Genomic DNA, 18,210 nt, shown 5'->3' with positions numbered 1-18,210 from the left:
TGCAATTGCTCCTGAATGAGGCCATGAGTTGTATCCAGCTCTAGTGCTTCAGTGCTGCTTGTTATGTCTATGAAACTGCTTCATCAAAACATGAGGCACATAAGCACCCTCACACCATTTCACACAACAAGGACAAAAGGCAAGCCTCTACTTCCAAAGAAATGACATAACCTGTCTCTGAAGTGGTTCACATCATCCTCATCTTTGAACTACCAAGTGCTCAGAAAACACATAACCATCTTCATTGACATTAAGGCTGTGAGAGGAGATTCCCAGCTAGTGCTTGGGACTTGGAGAAAAGCATTTAAGAAAAGGTCATCTCCACAACTTAATAATAGTGAAATTAGGGTGCAACACCCATCACTAGGATCCCTAACAACCTCCACGATCTCTTTGCTAGGAAAAGAAACCAAGAAGCTAGTAGTGGTATAATACTCCGCTGGACACATATCCAAGGTCCCAAGCAAAAACAGGTACAAGCTGACTGAATGGAAGGGCTCTTCTTCAGTTGGAGGCAGCCTGGGTTCCAATTCTTTACCAGCAGGTCGGCTGAAGGCCAGGGAAGCCTCAGAGACCAGGTCTGGGACACCGAATTGCGCTCTGCAGGGCGCCGCCCCGGACGGGGCCCCGCCCATCACCTTGCCTTAGCCGCGCTCCGGCCGCGAAGGTGCGTGCGGCGCTCGGTGATTGGCGGCTGCCCGGCGGGGCCCGGCTGCCATTGGCTGCCTGGGCCTCTTTGTTCCCGGTCCCCGCCTCAGGCCGTCTGTAGCGGACTGGGCGGCGGAAGTTTGACGGCGCCGGGCGAGTGGCTGCAGCAGCGGCGCCGGAGACCCAGCAACTCTGCCGCAGTACCCGCAGCGGTGCCGGAGGCCAGGCGAGCCTGGGTGTTAGATCCCGGACAGCAGGAGGAACCCCTCTGACACACAGATATGGACTTGGAGGCCAAAGTAAAGAAGGTAGGGCGGCGCGGGCAGCGGGGCAGCGGCCGCTTCACCTGCGCGGGGCGCCGCCCTCTGGCTGCCAGCGGCGGGTGGGGCGCACGGGCCACCGGGCGCGAGCCAGCTCTGGGTCTCCGGAACCCCGGGCCCAGGTACCCGACCCTCCCGGTAGAGTGGATCCCCGGCGGCCTCGCAAACTCCTGAAACCTGGGAGCGACGGAGTCGTGCGCGCGCGCGCGCGAGGGTGACACGGGACATTTCTCCCCGTCTAACCACGTCCAACGGTTGGAAGTGTTCAAAACTTTCCTTAAGATGTTTCAGTTGCGCCTGTGCCTCCCTAAAAGAAAAGGATGAGGTTAGGGCGCGTTAAGGCGAGGCTGTGACACTACTTCTTCCTGCCTCAGGAAGTTCAACTTTATTAAGCCTTTGTGGTTTGGGGTCACTAATGTGACTGTGACAGCTCAGACCTCCTCCCCTCCCAGCTTGGCTGTCCGAGGCTCTCTAGAGTGAGCGTTGATTGAATGCGCTTCCTTCGCACCCGCGGCTGGTGATAACGTGAAAGGTGATGATGTTTTTTCTTTTTTCTTCTTTCTTTGGTCATTCATTACTTGACTTCCAAAGCACTGCCTCCCTCTTCCAAAGAAAATGTTCTCCCGGTTTGGCAGCTATCCCCAAAGGAAGATTGTCACCAGTGGTTTAGCAACAGGAGACGTTTCCTGCCTGGCTGCCCTCCGGGCGTCAGTACCCACGGCCCTACCTGAGCCGCTCCCTGATTTGGGGAGCCTTACGTTTCTTGGGAGAAAGGGGTGGGGACCACACTGTGACTCAAAAGGAATGCTGATGTCACATTCCAGTGTAACGATCTGTGTGAAAGGTTTCATTCCAGGGAATTGCATATTTACTTTGTGGTAAATTTAAGCTAGCTGCTCCTTATCAAATAAGGAAGGAAGTTTTGCAGAGAGAAAAAGGGGAAAAAATAGAACCTAATTTTCTTCTCTTGCCCACTGTGGGTTGCCAACATTGCCATTATTTCATCTTCTAAAGACAAAGTTCCTGACCTGAGCATTAATTCTGTTTTCATGCCCAGAACTGGATTTTTGAAAATGTATGCAAGTGCAAAATAGTAGGTCAGGAGGCTGTTGAAAAATGAAAACCTGCGGTGGGAAAAAAAGTTTGCCCCTTATGGCTAGAACCGACACTCAAAAGGGAATCCAAGGACGGGAAAACATAGTGTAAATCCTGAGAGTCCTGATTGCATTCTGTTCTCTTCCAGTTTGGTTTCTTATTTTCTTTGCTTTTAGATGACACTAAAATTTTTTGTTAATTTTGCTTGCTACTAGGAAAGCATTTTGTTTGCCGCTTAATTAGTCTTCTGTTGATGAACACTTCTTATTTTTGTTTTTCAAGTGGGAAAGAGTGGGTAATTTAGTACTTGACAAAAATTTGGGAGGTCTTGTCTATGCTTAAACATATATTGCTTCAAAAATTACTTTTTAAATGTCAACATCCTTTGGGAGGGGAGGAATGAATGCGTGAAGCACAGAGGATTTTTTAAGGGCAGTGAAACTATTCTGTATGCTACTATAATGGTGGTTACATATCATTACATATTTGTCAAAACCCATAGAATGAACAACACCAAGAGTGGACCCTAAAATAAACTATGGGGCTTCCCTGGTGGCGCAGTGGTTGAGAATCCGCCTGCCGGTGCAGGGGACACGGGTTCGTGCCCCGGTCCGGGAAGATCCCACATGCCGCGGAGCGGCTGGGCCCGTGAGCCATGGCCACTGAGGCTGTGCGTCCGGAGCCTGTGCTCCGCAACGGGAGAGGCCACAACAGTGAGAGGCCCGCGTACCACAAAAAAAAAAACAACAACAAAACTATGGACGTTGGGGGATGATGATGTGCCAGTGTAGGTTCATCATTTGTAACAAATGTACCACTCTGATGTGGGATATTGACACTGGAGGAAGCTTCGAAAGGGAGTAGGGAGATATATGGGAATGCTGTCCCTTCCGCTAAATTTTGCTGAGAACCTAACACTGCTCTGAGAAATAACATCTACTTAAAAGAAAAAAAAAATCAACATCCAAAAGTGATTTTGAAATTATTTGAGACAAAGAACAAGTAATTCTGAGGGAGAAAGTACAGAGTTAAGAATTACATGTGCTAGCAAGGGAAAAATCCAGACATTATTTATAAACAATTTACTTAGTTTTAGAATGTGGATTATAATAAGTAATGCTCTTGATATATGGTGTAATTTTTCTCCTCCATCTCCCCTTTACTTTAAAAGGTTATCTTTTCAACCAAGAATCTTATCCTTCTGTCTAATCCTCCTTCTCCCCTTCCCCCACCCTCAAGAAAAAGGATTCCATAAATTTAAAGCTTTTACAGACAATACCATGACTGTAACAAATCCTTGTTTCACTACTTTGTCATCACTGGTGATTCTCAGAACAGAGTCCTCAACTAGTAAATTGGAAAGTACTAGAAGATCCCAAAGATGTCCAGTTTGACTGCCAACCATACCCTCTGTGTCTGTGCAGGACCCTTGACAGATTTAATGTTCTGTGAATTCAACAAAATGTTTCCCAGCACAAAGAATTTAGAGGTCCCAGGAACACATTTCATAATCTCAAAAAGAAACTTGCATTCCCTTTAGAAATTGCTTTCTAAGACACCAGAAGAAGGAAACATTACAAGATCATCTCTGATCTATGATCAGAGCCTTCTTACCCTATTTTGGTACCTAGATAGTTTTCAGGTCTCCCTTCTTTTTGACTCTGGTATACAAGAAAACTAATAGTTTGAATGTACCTTTTAAAAAGCGTGGTTGGAAGTTGGAACAAAGACACAACCATTTAAGTAAAACTAAATTTGACTTCTGGTTTAAGATACATGGCATTTTTTTCCTTCTAAAACCCTTGTACTGTTGTTTTCATAAGAAATTTTCTCCAGGCAGATGATAAATGTTACTTTCCTTTCCCATTAATATCTCGTGTAAAAAGAATTATAAAGGGTTGTCTTTATTTCACAGCCACCTAGGTGGATGATACTATTATAAGATTCTTTGTTTATAAAAAGAGAACTTGGGTGTCCATATCATTGGCATAAATTTGGATTCATTACCAGTTAAAACACACAATCACAAAGGCAAGGAATTTTTATAATTAGATTTTACTATATTTTGTTTTGTTTGAGGTAAGTGAGCTGTTGCTAGGATGTGAGAGCTAGTTTGGTTATACAGAGTTTTTGTTTCAATAATATTTTAGAGTAGAATTTGACTTTTACGTATTGGCCCTGTCTTCTGAGTTATTTGTCTAGATCTCTTCCTTATCTTATGTCTCTTCATTATAATTGACTTCGTGTAAGTAGAGCCTGTGTATGCTTGGAAAAAGCAATGGACTTTGAGAAGCAGAAAGAGTCTCATTTTGGTTGTGAATGGTAAATCATGGCCCACAGCCAGATGTTTTCTTCTTTCCTTTCTGTGTTACTCTTCCGTGAGAATCACTTTTTTTCCCTTTAAAAACATACCAGAGAGAAAGACAGCTCTAGTAATTTCCCTTATGCTGCCTGGAATTGCTGCAGAGCTTTTAATTTTACACCTTATTCATTGTTTGCCTCCATTCTAACCTCCATCTTTTGATCCTTCCTGATGTCTTGCATATTTTTTTCTTAGGACTCTTTTGTTTCTTTAATTTTAAAAAGATGAGATGTACTTTAAAGATTACAAGTCACTAAAAACCCCCTTTCTCAGCATCCAAACATGTTTTGAAAGCTTCTGTCATTTGCCAAAAAAACAAAGTGAAACCAAGTGATTGCACTTGGAAAGGGTACTGAACCACAAAGATTGTTTCCATTAGAAATTAGAATGAGCCTTTTCTCTTAGGTGGCCCCTGATTGAATGGAAAAGGCAAGTAAATGGTGACCTGGAAGCACAAATCTTCAGTTGAATTCTCTGCTTGAAGCCATTCTTGCTGCGAGAATCATTGGCAAGGCTTGGAGTAATGGGAGGGCAGCGTACTTCCAGGGCTTTACCTTAGAGGCAGTTACTCTCTCAGAACAAGTATAGAATAAAGTGGTCCTCAGCGGGGCTTTTATCTCTTCCAACCCATAGTATCAGTCATTACATTAATTGGATATGAAAAGTCACTTTCTCTAACTTGCTGTGAATATTGGTTTGAATAGAACTGTAGTAGGTTTTCTATTGATTTTGTTCCTTAATTTTATCCTATGAAGTAGAATTAGTGATTTATGTCTCTGCTGGCTATTAGCTGTGTACCATCACCTCTCTCCTTGACTTTGCTTGCTCACCTTCAATACTAAATACTACTCATCCTTCAAGACACACTCCTTCCTTACCCTACCCACATCACACATCACCCTCCAGGTGATCTTTCTTCTTGTTCCTATCTGGATGGAAAATCTCTTTCTTCTGTATTCCCAAAGTATGTTACCATAACTCTTAGGACATTCATCACTTTCTCCCTCTAGATTATAGTCTTCTTCTTACCTAATTGCAAGCTTCTTGAGAGTGAAATTCATATCCTATTTATACTTGTATAGTTATTTTGTTTGCTGTTCAAAGCAATTTATGAAGTAGATCTTAGCCTCACTTTAAGGATAAAGAAACTAAGGCTTAGATACATTAATCTGAAACTGGCAGAACCTAACTATGATCTTGAACCATAGTCTTCAGAATCCATGCAACTCCCATTATGCCACCTAGCCTGAGTCCTCTGAAATCCTTTGCCTTGATCACTACATATATGTTGAATGAAGTACCCTAATATAAAAAGAGAAATAACCTGAGGTCCATTTCAACATTTTTTATTGGTTTGTTTAAAGGAATTATATTGGAAGAAATGGTTTCTATTCCAATAAAATTACCACCCTACTGGTTTTCTACATTTTATTTATACTTTATCCATGGTTATATGTATGCCCTTTAGTGTAAGTTGCCTTTGACCTTCTTTGCACGTAAACAAAGTCTAAATAAGTAAAAATATCACGAAAAGGAACGTCTGCGAGACTTTTACAGTCAAAGAAATTCCATAAGCTCCAATAATATTCTGGACCATATCTTCTGGATTCTTCCAACTTCCCAGCTTTTGTTGGGAGCAATGATAATGCTGCCTTCTAGCTACTTAATATGGTTCTGAACAATAGCTATCCTGCTTTTGGCTCTCTGCTTTGGGATTTCAACCAGTGACATCTGGATTTGTATAGAGGCACTCATGGTTGGCCTGTAGAAGAATCTGTTCTACCTGCTGAAGCCCAGAGTTGATAGAAAGCCTTACACATAGCATGGTAGGCTAAACCTCTCTTTCTTCTAGCAGCAAAGTGCTCAAAGTGCCCCTGGAATGGCAGACCAGGCAGCTTAGAATAGAGCAGTTAAAAACAAAAAAATAAGTTCAATGCTAGGAGGAGAACTGTTATAAAAGAGCTACTGAGAAGCAGTAGGAAACACCAAAATGTTGAACTATTTTGTGAGGCTCTCACTGAGCTCTAGGATGATACCAGCATTGTGAGCACAAAATTAACATCATGGACCATCAGGGTTACTCTGAGGGGCCTATTTAGTAGAAAGAGAATGATAAATTGGTAAAAGAGTACTACTTCCTATGTTCTTTTTCTGAGAACCAGAAGTAGTTTGCCCCATGCTAATTTGAATATGTTTTTTTACAAACCAGATCACTACAGTGTGTTCAGAAATTAGAAAAGGTCAGTAAGTGCCAGTATAGGTAAAGAGCTGTAGTATACAGAAAGATCTTCTGTACTATATCAGCTTTCTCACTCCTGTTTATCAGTATGATATCATAAAATTCACTCTGGGCTGAGAGTTAGTAGATCTGGGTCCACTCTAGTTATTGTGATCTTGGCTACTTTGGATCTCAGTTTTCATATCTATAAAAATCAATAGGGGAACCAAGTGATTTCTAATATTTCTTCAAACCCCGTTACTCTTTTTGACTATGGAAAACATTATAGTTTACCAAGTATAATAGTTTTCCACAGTGCTTAAAAGTCATACAAGCCAAGAATATATAAATATATGTGATTTTAATGAAATGGCATGTATATACTCCTGTGAAGTCCATGAGAAAAATGAAACATTTTTTTTCATAGATCTTAGCTGTTTTTTCAACTTGTTTTTGACTTAATTAGTTTGCCTTTAAATATTTGTGGGTTATTTGAAGACATTAAGTTTAATTAATTTAAATCTGTAGTATAAAGCTTCAAAGGCATATAAACTGCTCTGATAGCATGAGTCAAATAAGCCTAGGCGTGATGTATCACTTTCCTTGGTACTTAATTACAGGAAAATGAAAAATAATGGAGCTTTTATTGTCTTTAAAAGTTATCTCTCCCAAAATAAGATGAGTCATTTAAAAACTATGTGAGTAGTTTATATGCAAAGCACTGTTCTAAACTCTGGGGGTATAGTGTGAACAAAAAGGAAAGGTACCTTGTATTATAGAACTTACACTGTTGAGAGGAATGATAGAGCAAAAAAAAAGTAAATGAAAGTAAATGACAAAATAAATGATAAAAGTAAGTGCAGATGGGATTATACCCCTTAGTGAACTCTTTACAGGTCAGGAGTACACTAGATTTCCAACACAGAATGTCCTATTTTTTTTTTAAATAAATTTACTTATTTATTTTTGGCTGTGTTGGGTCTTCTTTGCTGCGTGCGGGCTTTCTCTAGATGCAGCGAGCAGGGGCTACTCTTCATTGTGGTGTGTGGGCTTCTCATTGCGGTGGCTTCTCTTGTTGCGGAGCACAGGCTCTAGGTGTGCGGGCTTCAGTAGTTGTGGTGCGTGGGCTCTAGAGCACAGGCTCAGTAGTTGTGGCGCACAGGCTGTGGCATGTGGGATCTTCCTGGACCAGGGCTCGAACTCATGTCCCCTTTACTGGCAGGCAGATTCTTAACCACTGCGCCACCGGGGAAGTGCCAGAATATCCTAATTTAGTGGTGATTCTTGGCATTGGTTCCCGGTTTTGCAAACTTTGTAATTAGGGGTTATTATTTATCTTAAATAATGGCAAATGAAAAAGAAATGAGAAGGCAGCTTTTATGTATTAGAATATGAAAAAGCTCATAATTAGATAAAGCTAAAATATTTACAATCTTACACCTATAAAATACACAAACTGTCTTTTTCCTGATTACAAATGCCCTACAAGAGTCATTCCTGTATTGCGTTTACTGTTTACAGTCATTACTAATTTTTGTTTGGTAACTACTGTCATGGTACCTGAAAGAATGACTTTAAAAAATCTGTTTATTAGATCATTAATATATAGTACATATAGGAAATTATTTTGCTTTTTACAAAGTGGTGATGTTCAGGGAGTATTATATAAATTATGAATTATGAAATCAACTTTTTAAAGGAGAGGAAGATAGAGAAAAGACTAACCAAATTCAAAATGGGTTTTAAAACCTCATAAATTTTCAAGATTTTAAGGAAAAATAGTTTGATAATTGATAAATTCACCCCTAGTCTTTGAGTAAAATCCATTTATTAAAACTTGCTTTAAGCACTGTTATTAGAGGATTAAATTTAGAGGTTATGCTTTTCAGCTATCTAGCTCCAATCTTTGATTCTCCTGTAAAAGAGCTCAAGTCATATTTGGTTTCGCTTATTTTTCTAAGTACCTGATCTGCCTAACTCCCTACTTGAATAATGGGAAATTAGATAATAATATGCATGACTGTAACTTTCTGGTGAAAGTTCATGCTGTGACCCTAAAATGACTTTTTAATTACTTTTCTTTCTTTCTTCTCAACCACTTTAATCACTGTTCATTGCCAGTGACAAGAACATTAAGAAAGAACAGAAGGTGATAGAGGAAAGAACGAAAAGAAACTTACTAGGTATAATTTGGGAACAGTGCTATGAAAGTGTTTCATGTTTCTATCACAATGAGTATTTAGCTATAAAAATTGGTTGATTCTAGGTATCATTACTTTTATTTCGGTCATATTCAACAAAGGAGAAGAGCATAGTTTAGGATTGCCAATTTCTCTTATCCTTGGCTAGTCTGCCAAGAAAGCAGGACTGCTTGGGTTTGAGCATGGCTTGAGGCGGGGAACTGTAGGAGAAGCCAGGCATTGAGCACTGCTGACAGCTTATCTGCCAAATGACAGCCAGGCTCCCAGTATATAAATATAATTAATCTCTGAATGAGGCTGGATCATTCTCAAATCACAAATGATTCAGCCTGTGTTTATTACAGTGACATTCTGACCACCATACAGATTTTAAAAAGGGGTTTCAGGGTGTCTGTTGGTTATAAAGGTTCTTATCTGAACAGTGAGCCTAGCAAAAAAGAGGCTGAAAGCCTAGCACCAATGCCTTGGTGCTGAGTCCATTAATAAGACTGCCGCCACCATGAACTTGCCTGTGCTTTGTTTGAAGATAAAGTGATATCATGTTTCATTGCAAAATGATTATGCAAATGTTAGGTGGATTTTTGTTTCTATAAGTGTAACATCACAGAAGTCTTGATAGAATGAGTCACAAAGTAAAGGTAAAGAATATATTTCCTTCATGGGGTACTGGCCTACAATAAAAATAATCGGGGGTTAAACAAAACAAAGTCACCCTTTATTTTTCATAGAGAATATTAAAAGGTTAGTTTAAATGTAAGACTACAGAATCTCAACTCCTTTTCTATCAATATCACCTGCGGAGCTTGTATCCCCCAAAATACTGTGATGTCAGCTTTGGTGGATAAAAGAAGGAAGGTAGGCAAGCTAGCTAGTGGGCAAGACATGTACGTTAACTACAGTGCTAGATAGAATGAATAAGTGCTGTAATACAGTGTTGCTCAAAATATCTATGTTGAGGAACCATTTTTTCAAAACCCTGAATCTGTCATGGGCTGATACTTTTAAAACAAAAGAAATGAATTACTAAAAGGAAAAAAAGACAAATACGCAGCCAATTTTTAAAAAAATAAGTATATCAGACATAAAACTACTGTCAAATTGCTTAACAATTCCTAATTGCTTTCTCTCAGTTTCTTTCTATGTCTGATCACAGACTGGTAACCAACAGTTTGCAGACTGCCACACTTTGTAGCAGTGCAATAATAGGAATACAGACAACTACAGTATCCCCCCCCTTATCTGCGGGGAATATGTTCCAAGACCCTCAGTGGATGCCTGAAACCCCAGATAGTACCAAACCCTATATATACTGTTTTTTCCTATACATACATACCTTTGTTAAAGTTTAATTTATAAATTAGGCAACAGTAAGAGATGAACAACAATAACTAATAGTAAAATAGAAAAATTATAGCAATATGCTGTAGTAATAAAAGTTTTGTGGATGTGGTCTCTGTCCTTAATTAACTTCTTCAACTCTGCCACAAATTCAGCAGTGGCTTCTTCATCGGAAGACGCAGCCTCTCCAGTAATTTTTATATTTTTCTGTCTAAACCTATTCCTGAATCTTTATAACCATCCCTTACTTGCAGTAAATGGTGTAACACATTTTAGGGGATCCCTTGCTGAAGTTTTCGTGTGGGCTCTATGCTTTCTGGTGCCACATGTTACTACCAACTGGAACATGTTTTCTGTTTGTGTGTCCCACCCACAAATTTAATGTCTTTTCCATCTTAAATGAGCAATTAGCATGCACTGTGTGGCCATAACTTCTGCAGTTTGAGGTGCGACAGCAACACTAACATGAATTTCTTTTTCCTTCTTCACAATTTCATGGATAGAAGATTCCTTCTTACCATAGATCTTAGCAGCATCAGCATACAATTTTTGTTTGTTTGTTTGTTAAGTGGAGAACTTTCACCTTTTCACCTAAAGGAAGCACTTTAAGGCTCCTGTTTGGCAGATCCCAATTGCTAGCATTGCTGCTTCTGCGCTTTGGAGCCATTACTAACTCATTATTGACCGGGGAATTTTTCCAGAAACTAACGCCTGTGGCCAGTGATTTTTATTTTGGCTGGCCAAAAATTAATTCTGTTATTTCACTAACACTTTGCAGGTTATTACAGTCTATAATTACACATGACACACCTGTAAATTCTTCTAATTTTCATGAAATGTTGTCTTCAATCCACTCTTGTAGAAGCAAAGGAGCATTCTCTAGCACTGTGAGTTTCATTTTCACTTTCCGTATCAGAATCGATCACTAAGGTTTTTTTGTCTTTTTGTTGGTCTAATATTCACATCATCTGAATCAGAACTATATTCTGAAGAACTATCATTTTCTTTTTTTTTTTTTTAGAACTATCATTTTCTGAGACACTAGTATATATGTCGCTCAGACAGTCAGAGAAAGTATTTGCATAAAATTTACCGAAAAATTCTTCTTCACTCAACATTTCACAATACATCACTTTTGAAAATTTTACGTTTATAATATACACAAGATTGGAACAAAAACCTAACGGAGCAAAATGTGAATGATAATGACAATCATAAGTTGTATAATGAACCCTTGATCAATTTTAAGCTCTAACAACTTCTCATGTTATGTTAATTGTACCACTGTCTAAAAACGTATTGATATGTCTTCGGTCAATAACATTCCGGTAACAAAAGACGAATTAATACGTCTCCAGTCAATAACGTGTTTAAGTGAAAATAAGGGTTACTTGAACATAAGCACTGCAATGTACTGCAACAGTCAGTCTGATAACCAAGTTGGCTACTAAGTGACTACCTAGCTGGATAAACTGGACAAAGGGATGATTCGTATCCAAGGCAGGACTGAGCAAAGGCTGGAGATTTCATCACGCTACTCAGAATGCAATTTAAAACTTAGGAATTGTTTATTTCTGAAATTTTCCATTTAATATTTTTGTATCATGGTTGACTGTGTATAACTGAAACCATAGAAAGCAAAAATGTGGATAAGGGGTGGCTACTGTATTATGAAGTTTCAGAAGCAGAAGTAATTTAATTGGGTACATTAGGAACAACATTATGGAGGAAACAACATTCAAACTAACTTCTATAGGATAAATAAGGTTTCAGTAGGCAAAGAAGGAATTCCAGGAAGAATAAATAAATGAACCAGAGACATGGCTGCAAAAAGTCTGTAAACCCTTGGTATTCACACCATAACATTTTCAGTGTTGACTCTTCTAAAACAAAGCCAAGGTACATGATCTGTAGTGATTTGTGACTTTCCTAGATTTCAGGTTTGAATTTAGGAAGTGTGCCACTGAGCTTGTACAGGAACCTAACCTACTGCTGAGGATCTGTATCTCTATCCTAATCTTGATTCTTATTTAATACACTTTGTCATCTCTTGAGGTAGAGGAGGAAATTTCACTGGAGTCTAGCTGATATAGTCTGGGCTTGGTTCCAAGCTGTGGGTTGGGACTACGTTGGCTCCCCATATCTTTCATCTTCCTTAGATCATTGGGTATCTTAAGCAAAAGTTTGGAGCAATAGTGGGCATGTCCAACTGGAGGAGCACATTTTAAGCCTCTGCTTGTGTCACAGCAGTCACATGTCCAAGTTCAAACTCAAGGGGAGGAAAAGTCCAATTTAATGACTATGAGGCAAGGGTGTGGATGTTTAATAACTACCTGGGAATGAAGAATTGGGATCATTACTTCAGCCTATCACATATTCTATACTGGGATTTTTTTTTTTTAATTTGGGGGTGTAAGTATACTTTTCTGAAGTTCTCTCATGTATCAGGAGTCCATTCTGAGAAGATATTCTGCACAGTTTCATAGACAACTGGTATTTCAAAGCAGGGTAGTCTTTGACCCTTCTGAAAAACTATAAAGGAAAATTGACCTTGGGGTATCCTTTACTTGATTTTTAGAGGGTTCTTTTTTTCATTTAGTCACTCTTCTGTTATTTCTGAGACTAACAGACTTCTCCAGATTCATCCCAGCTAGGTCATATGATCTCCATGTGAAGAAATGTAGAACTCATTTCTTTGGAAGAAGAACTATCCAGCTGAACCCAGCCCAAGGTGCTAAACTGCAGAAGCATGAGCAGAGTATCATGACCGGAAACTACAGAATTAATGATTGTTATTTTAAGCCACGATGTTTAAGGGTGGTTTGTTAGCAACAGATCATAACTTATACCCCCTCTATTGCTAGGATGTAAATCTTCTCAGCCTCCCACAGTGAAAGCTATGGAAAAGGTCTTAGAGAAGGCTTTTCTTATTCTGAATTACCCTCATAGCCCTCTGTACATAAGAAAGAATAAAGAATCAGGACACTGTAGCTTCCCTGACATCACTGGTCACTTGAGAATGGGCCCCCTTTCTAACCTAGTCAAATCTAATTTTGAGTTTGAAAGTTGTCTATTTCCCCTGAACCCTAGACAAATCTAAGATGATGTCTGTGTACCTTTTGTAGTGACAAAGTCCTTGGGCTATAGTTTAAATATAGAACAAAAAGCATGTGAATCCAAACCACTTCTCTAATAGATCAAAAATCAGAAGATGGATCAAAAATTAGTTAAGGCACTTATGTTTACACAACACATCATATAAACATAATTCATTTTTTCCAGAGTAAGGGATGGTGTGAAAAGGCTGAACAATAAGTAAATAAGCATAAGGCATCTGGCAGTAGGGTTTCTGTATCTCTCCCTTCCTTTAGTTTCCAAGACCCCTATCTGTGCTATAAGACTTTGTTTTTGCTCTAAATACACCTGAATGCCAATCCTGGGCAAAAGTGGAAAATGAGAAGATTGTCTTTTTGTGCCTTTTACCCCCAGTTTTCTGTGAAAATCTTCTCTCCGTTGGGCTTTTCTCTCCAGGTTCCTTTGGATGCTCATGATTCCCTGGGCTTCCTTCTCTAACAGCTCTCTCAGCCAATGCCACAGGCCTTTCCCTTCATTCTGGCTCTGAAAACATGCCTGTACTGTCCTCTTTTCCTGCGTGTGCTCTGATTAGATAGGCAATTAGTGGCAATAATCACTTAATTGTATAGTTATCCTCACCCCACTCCTATAACAGGTTACTCCTAAAGAAATAATACTATAGTCCTTAGGCCTGGTAAACAATGATGGCAATATTCAAGTTTTGGGATATGCAATCTTAATAAAGGCTTCTCAATACACAGCACTATCTGTAGAATCCACTTTTTAGAGCCAGCTGTGGAGGTAGTGACACAAGACCAAATTAGAACTGTTTGTCATGATCTAAATTCTTTTAAGAGACTCCTACAGATGGCTTTTGGAATCAAGTTTTAAAAATCCCTTTTATAGCTAATAATTGGGAGTCTCTGAGACCTGTGTATAAAAGCAAATGCATTACGGAATCTTTCCACTGAGCCAGAGCTCAGCCTATCCTAATTAAGAAGCCATTTCATCAGCAATTGTAGCCTGTGACATTTTTATAGCCTGCATTGTCTTTCTCAATGTAACAGAGTTAGGAGGAGGCCCTTTTTGAGTAGAATTCGCAGAAGAGGTATTCTATTGGTGAACATCTCAAGTGACTGCCTTTACCTAAGAGTTTAAAAATAATTTGATAGTAGTCAGTTTGAAAAACGTTTATAAGGAGCCAGCATAAACTGAACAGACACAATACATTTCTTTTTATAATTTGCTACCTAAATAAGTGCAATCTCTTAAAAAAAATCTAAATTATTTTGTCCCTAATAATACGGTGAGGATACATTAGGTTTTGAAAAAGTATACAGTACTGAGAAGTTAGTTATGAACTGGTGACTATAAATACTACCTAATTTGAATCAAGTAATTTACATTCTGATATCACAAAGAAATGCTATATATTTTTTCCTTTACTTTCCATCACCAGAAGAGTTATGTAATAGAATAAGGTTTATATCAATCTTTTTCCAGTTTTATTCTCTATTCATTAAGGAGGACTATGACATATAAAAATTGTGAAATTTTTCTCTTAAATATATTTCTATAAATTTCTTGCTAGTCAAACCTGATATTGTGTATTCTGTTTGTGGCTGTGTTCTAAAACACAAGTATGTGCGCACACAAGTGCGCATATTCTACCCTGTCTTCTGGAAGACTGTTCCCTGATCTTGACTGAGTGAACAGTTAAATTGAGGTGAATAAGAGCATTTATAAAGGAATGAGCAAAGTTTTGTTTTACTATGCCCGTTGGGGTGAAGACACATTTAAATATTTGAAATGGAAAAAAATAAAGTCACGGGTGGTAGATAAGCACACCCTATATCCTCTCCCTTTGTAAAGTCTGTCATCACAAATCGCTTAGTATTTAAAATCAAAACAGAATAGAGGCTGTGGTAGACAGTCTCTAAGGTGGCCCCCATTGATCCCTACCTCCTAGAATTCATACTCTTGTATATTCCCCTTCCCTTGAGTGTGGGCTGGACCTGGTGAATTGCTGCCAAGGAATATAACATGGCAGATGTGATGGTATATCCCTTTCAAGATTAAAGACTGCAGCTTCTGTCTTGGGTACTCTCTCTGTGGGATCACTTGCCCCTGGGAAAACCAGCTGCCATGTCATAGGTGCCAATATGAGAGAGCTTAAAAGTGGATCTCCTTCCAGTCGAGCCTTGAGATGACTGCAGCCCTAGCTGACCCCTGATTGCAACCTTGCAAAGAGGCCCTGAGCCAGCCCCCCTAGGTTAAGTCACTCCCACCTGCCTGACCCACAGAAAGCTATGAGATGACAAATATTTGTTATTTTCAGCCCCTAAGTTTTAGGTAATTTGCAGTTAATACAGAGGTTTTCCATTATAAATCTAGGAATTTAGTGATTTGAAAAAAAAAATGAAAAGAATTATTGCAGTTTTTGCCTCATTATATAACCCCTGGACACTGCATAAATGTATGGATTCATTTATATAATGTAGTAAGTAATTTTCAGTACTAGTGATAAGTCTCCATGTTTTGAATAAAGATCTTTCAACTCTGAGATTCAATTTGTTCATTTGTATTTCATTGTTTCTTTTAAAACATTTTTTCTCTTGCTGTAACATTGGAAGAGACCTATTTTGCATCAGGACCCTGGATATTTTCCTTGACTCCTGACCCATTCTTTTGAGGGCCTTCTTGTGTGTGTGATTAATCACCTCAGGGCATTCAGTGTTAGTGCAGCTGACACTTAGGTTTCTTATAATCAGTCTCAGGTTTGTCTAGGAAGGAGAGCTGGCTGGTGACGAATAAGCAGTCTTTCAGATCAAAATCTATTGGTCTACAGAAGTTACAGATGAGGCATATTACTCATTTAAATTATTACTTATCTTCAAAGTCTCATTTTGGAGAAAAAAAGTGGTGACTTTGTAGTCAAGAGCTCAGGATTTAGAGTTAGAAATGCCAAGATTCAAATCTCAGCTCTGCACTTGGCATATTGCCAACAAGATAGCTGGGCAATCTTAGACAAATTTCTTAATCTCTCCAAGTCTCAGTGTCTTTATTTGTGAAATAGGAGTGATAACACTTTCCCACAGGTTGTCTTGAGAGTTACATAAGGTGATGTATGTATTGTGCCTGGTAGGTATTAACATCTTAACAAATGGTGGTTGAGGTATTTTTAATACCACTTCCACCTTCACAACTACCAGTGCTCATTAAGAAAAAACATAATTAGAATCGCTTCAAGGTATCCTACCAAAACTAAAATTCATTATTGTTTCCTAGAAAAAAGCAGCAGAATCTACTTCTGATCTTCATCCAAAACGTTACCATATTTATTGAAGTTGTATGGATGTCTTAGGTAATCTGCCGCAATTTTATTACATCCCAGATTGAAGTAGACAGATTGCCTTGGTTACAGTCCTTGTATTACTTACCTAATACTGACTGACCTAAGAAATGTAGGGGAAGACTGGGTGGGAGCTATCTATTTAATTTGTTAAAGTTCCAGGAAGATTGACCCAGTACCTCCAGAACAGAATTTATTATAAACTATTTAGACTGAAAGATCACTAGTTTCCTTTTCTCTCCTATCACAATGATTTGTTAGTGATGATTTACTACTGTGTGTGAACAAAAAGGTGTCAGTCCATTTGTCTCACAGTGGATTTTATGATACAAATTCATGTAGGGCTCTGGCTTTGTACCTCATGCGCTGAAAAGCTGAAGGGATGTGGAAATGAATCCTAGAATCTGCTATGAAGAGTTTTATTCCCACTTCTGAATAAGTGGTCTTGAAAACTAAAGACCCTTCATTGATTATTTTATTCTTGGCTATAATATTTTGATCTCAAGTTAAAATTATATTTCTTTCTATTTAAAAAAAATTAATTACTAAATATTTCTCTAACCCAGGGTCTTTCCATGTTCATGACCTATGTGTAGGCACTGGAGGTTAAGAACAGACATTCTGCAATGCAACTGACCTTGGGCCCGTTAACAATTTTCTGCTTTAGTTTCTTCATCTGGATGAAAATGCAGATAATAATTAATAGTTTTCATAGAATTGTTATGAGTATAAAATGAGATGATCCATGTAAAAATCTAATAACCATGCCTGGCAATATAATTGCTCAATAAATATTTGCCATTGCTCTTATCACCATCACCCCTGCCAGAGCCCTTTTTTAAAACATTTTTTATTTTTTAGTTTTATTTTTCTTGTGAAAAGCAATGGGAATTCCTTGGGGTAAAGGTGCTATGTCATAGGTCATTTGATAATTAAAACAAGTATTAAATAAATAGGTAACACTTTTTGGCCTTTCTACAAATCTCAGGCTGTGTAGCAGGCGTCAGGAATTCAAATATGAACAAGAAACTCACAGTCTAGTGGGGTAAATGGATGTCATAGTATAGAAAAAAGGGACTAAATAATAGAATTTGAACCAAGACCAATAGGAATTCAGAAGAACTTTGCTGAGGATAGTTCAAGGAAGGTATCACAGAGTAACTGCTGTTTGAACTGGATGTATAGAGAGTAGCATTTTACCAGATGGAGAAGAGGAATGAGATCCAGGCAAGGAAAAAGCTCGTCTAGAAGCAGAGCACGGCTGGAGGGGAGAGGTGTGAGGAAGGGAACTGTAGGAGCGAGGGTGGTGCCAGGTTGAAAAGGCTTTTTTTTCTCTGCCAGGCTAAGACATGTGAAATTCACTGCACTCATTAAAAATATCTAACAAGGGGAATGTATGGTCATCTTTGGGTTTTATTAAAATAATTTTGGGAGCAGCACTATGACATTATATGAAAGGAGTGATTAGTTTGGAGAGTACGTTCCCAGGTTGATGTGATAGAAGTTTGAACATGAACTGTGGAGTGGAGATGAAGGAGGAAACTGTAGGTTTTAGAGAAGAGACCAGAAAAGACAGGGACGTAAAAAGCATGGCTTAGACA

General features: G+C 38.8%; 1 protein-coding gene across 2 annotated transcripts in view; it reads left to right on the top strand.

Annotated features, from left to right (window-relative positions):
- The first annotated feature begins 755 nt into the window (after positions 1-755).
- Positions 756-18,210, top strand: part of TES (testin LIM domain protein) — a 44,248-nt gene continuing 26,793 nt past the window's right edge. Inside the window, exon 1 of one of the 2 annotated variants that reach the window (XM_024127219.2) lies at positions 756-956. In XM_024127219.2, the coding sequence (XP_023982987.1) occupies positions 930-956 (27 nt within the window). In that variant the 5' untranslated portion in view covers positions 756-929. Of the gene's footprint in view, positions 957-1,429; positions 1,501-18,210 lie in introns of those variants that run through there. The other variant, XM_007129661.4, reaches the window with a different exon arrangement.

Source organism: Physeter macrocephalus, chromosome 5 (genome assembly GCF_002837175.3).
Source record: "Physeter macrocephalus isolate SW-GA chromosome 5, ASM283717v5, whole genome shotgun sequence".
Taxonomy (NCBI): Eukaryota; Metazoa; Chordata; class Mammalia; order Artiodactyla; family Physeteridae; genus Physeter; species Physeter macrocephalus.
This window is presented reverse-complemented; position numbering and strand designations above follow the sequence as displayed.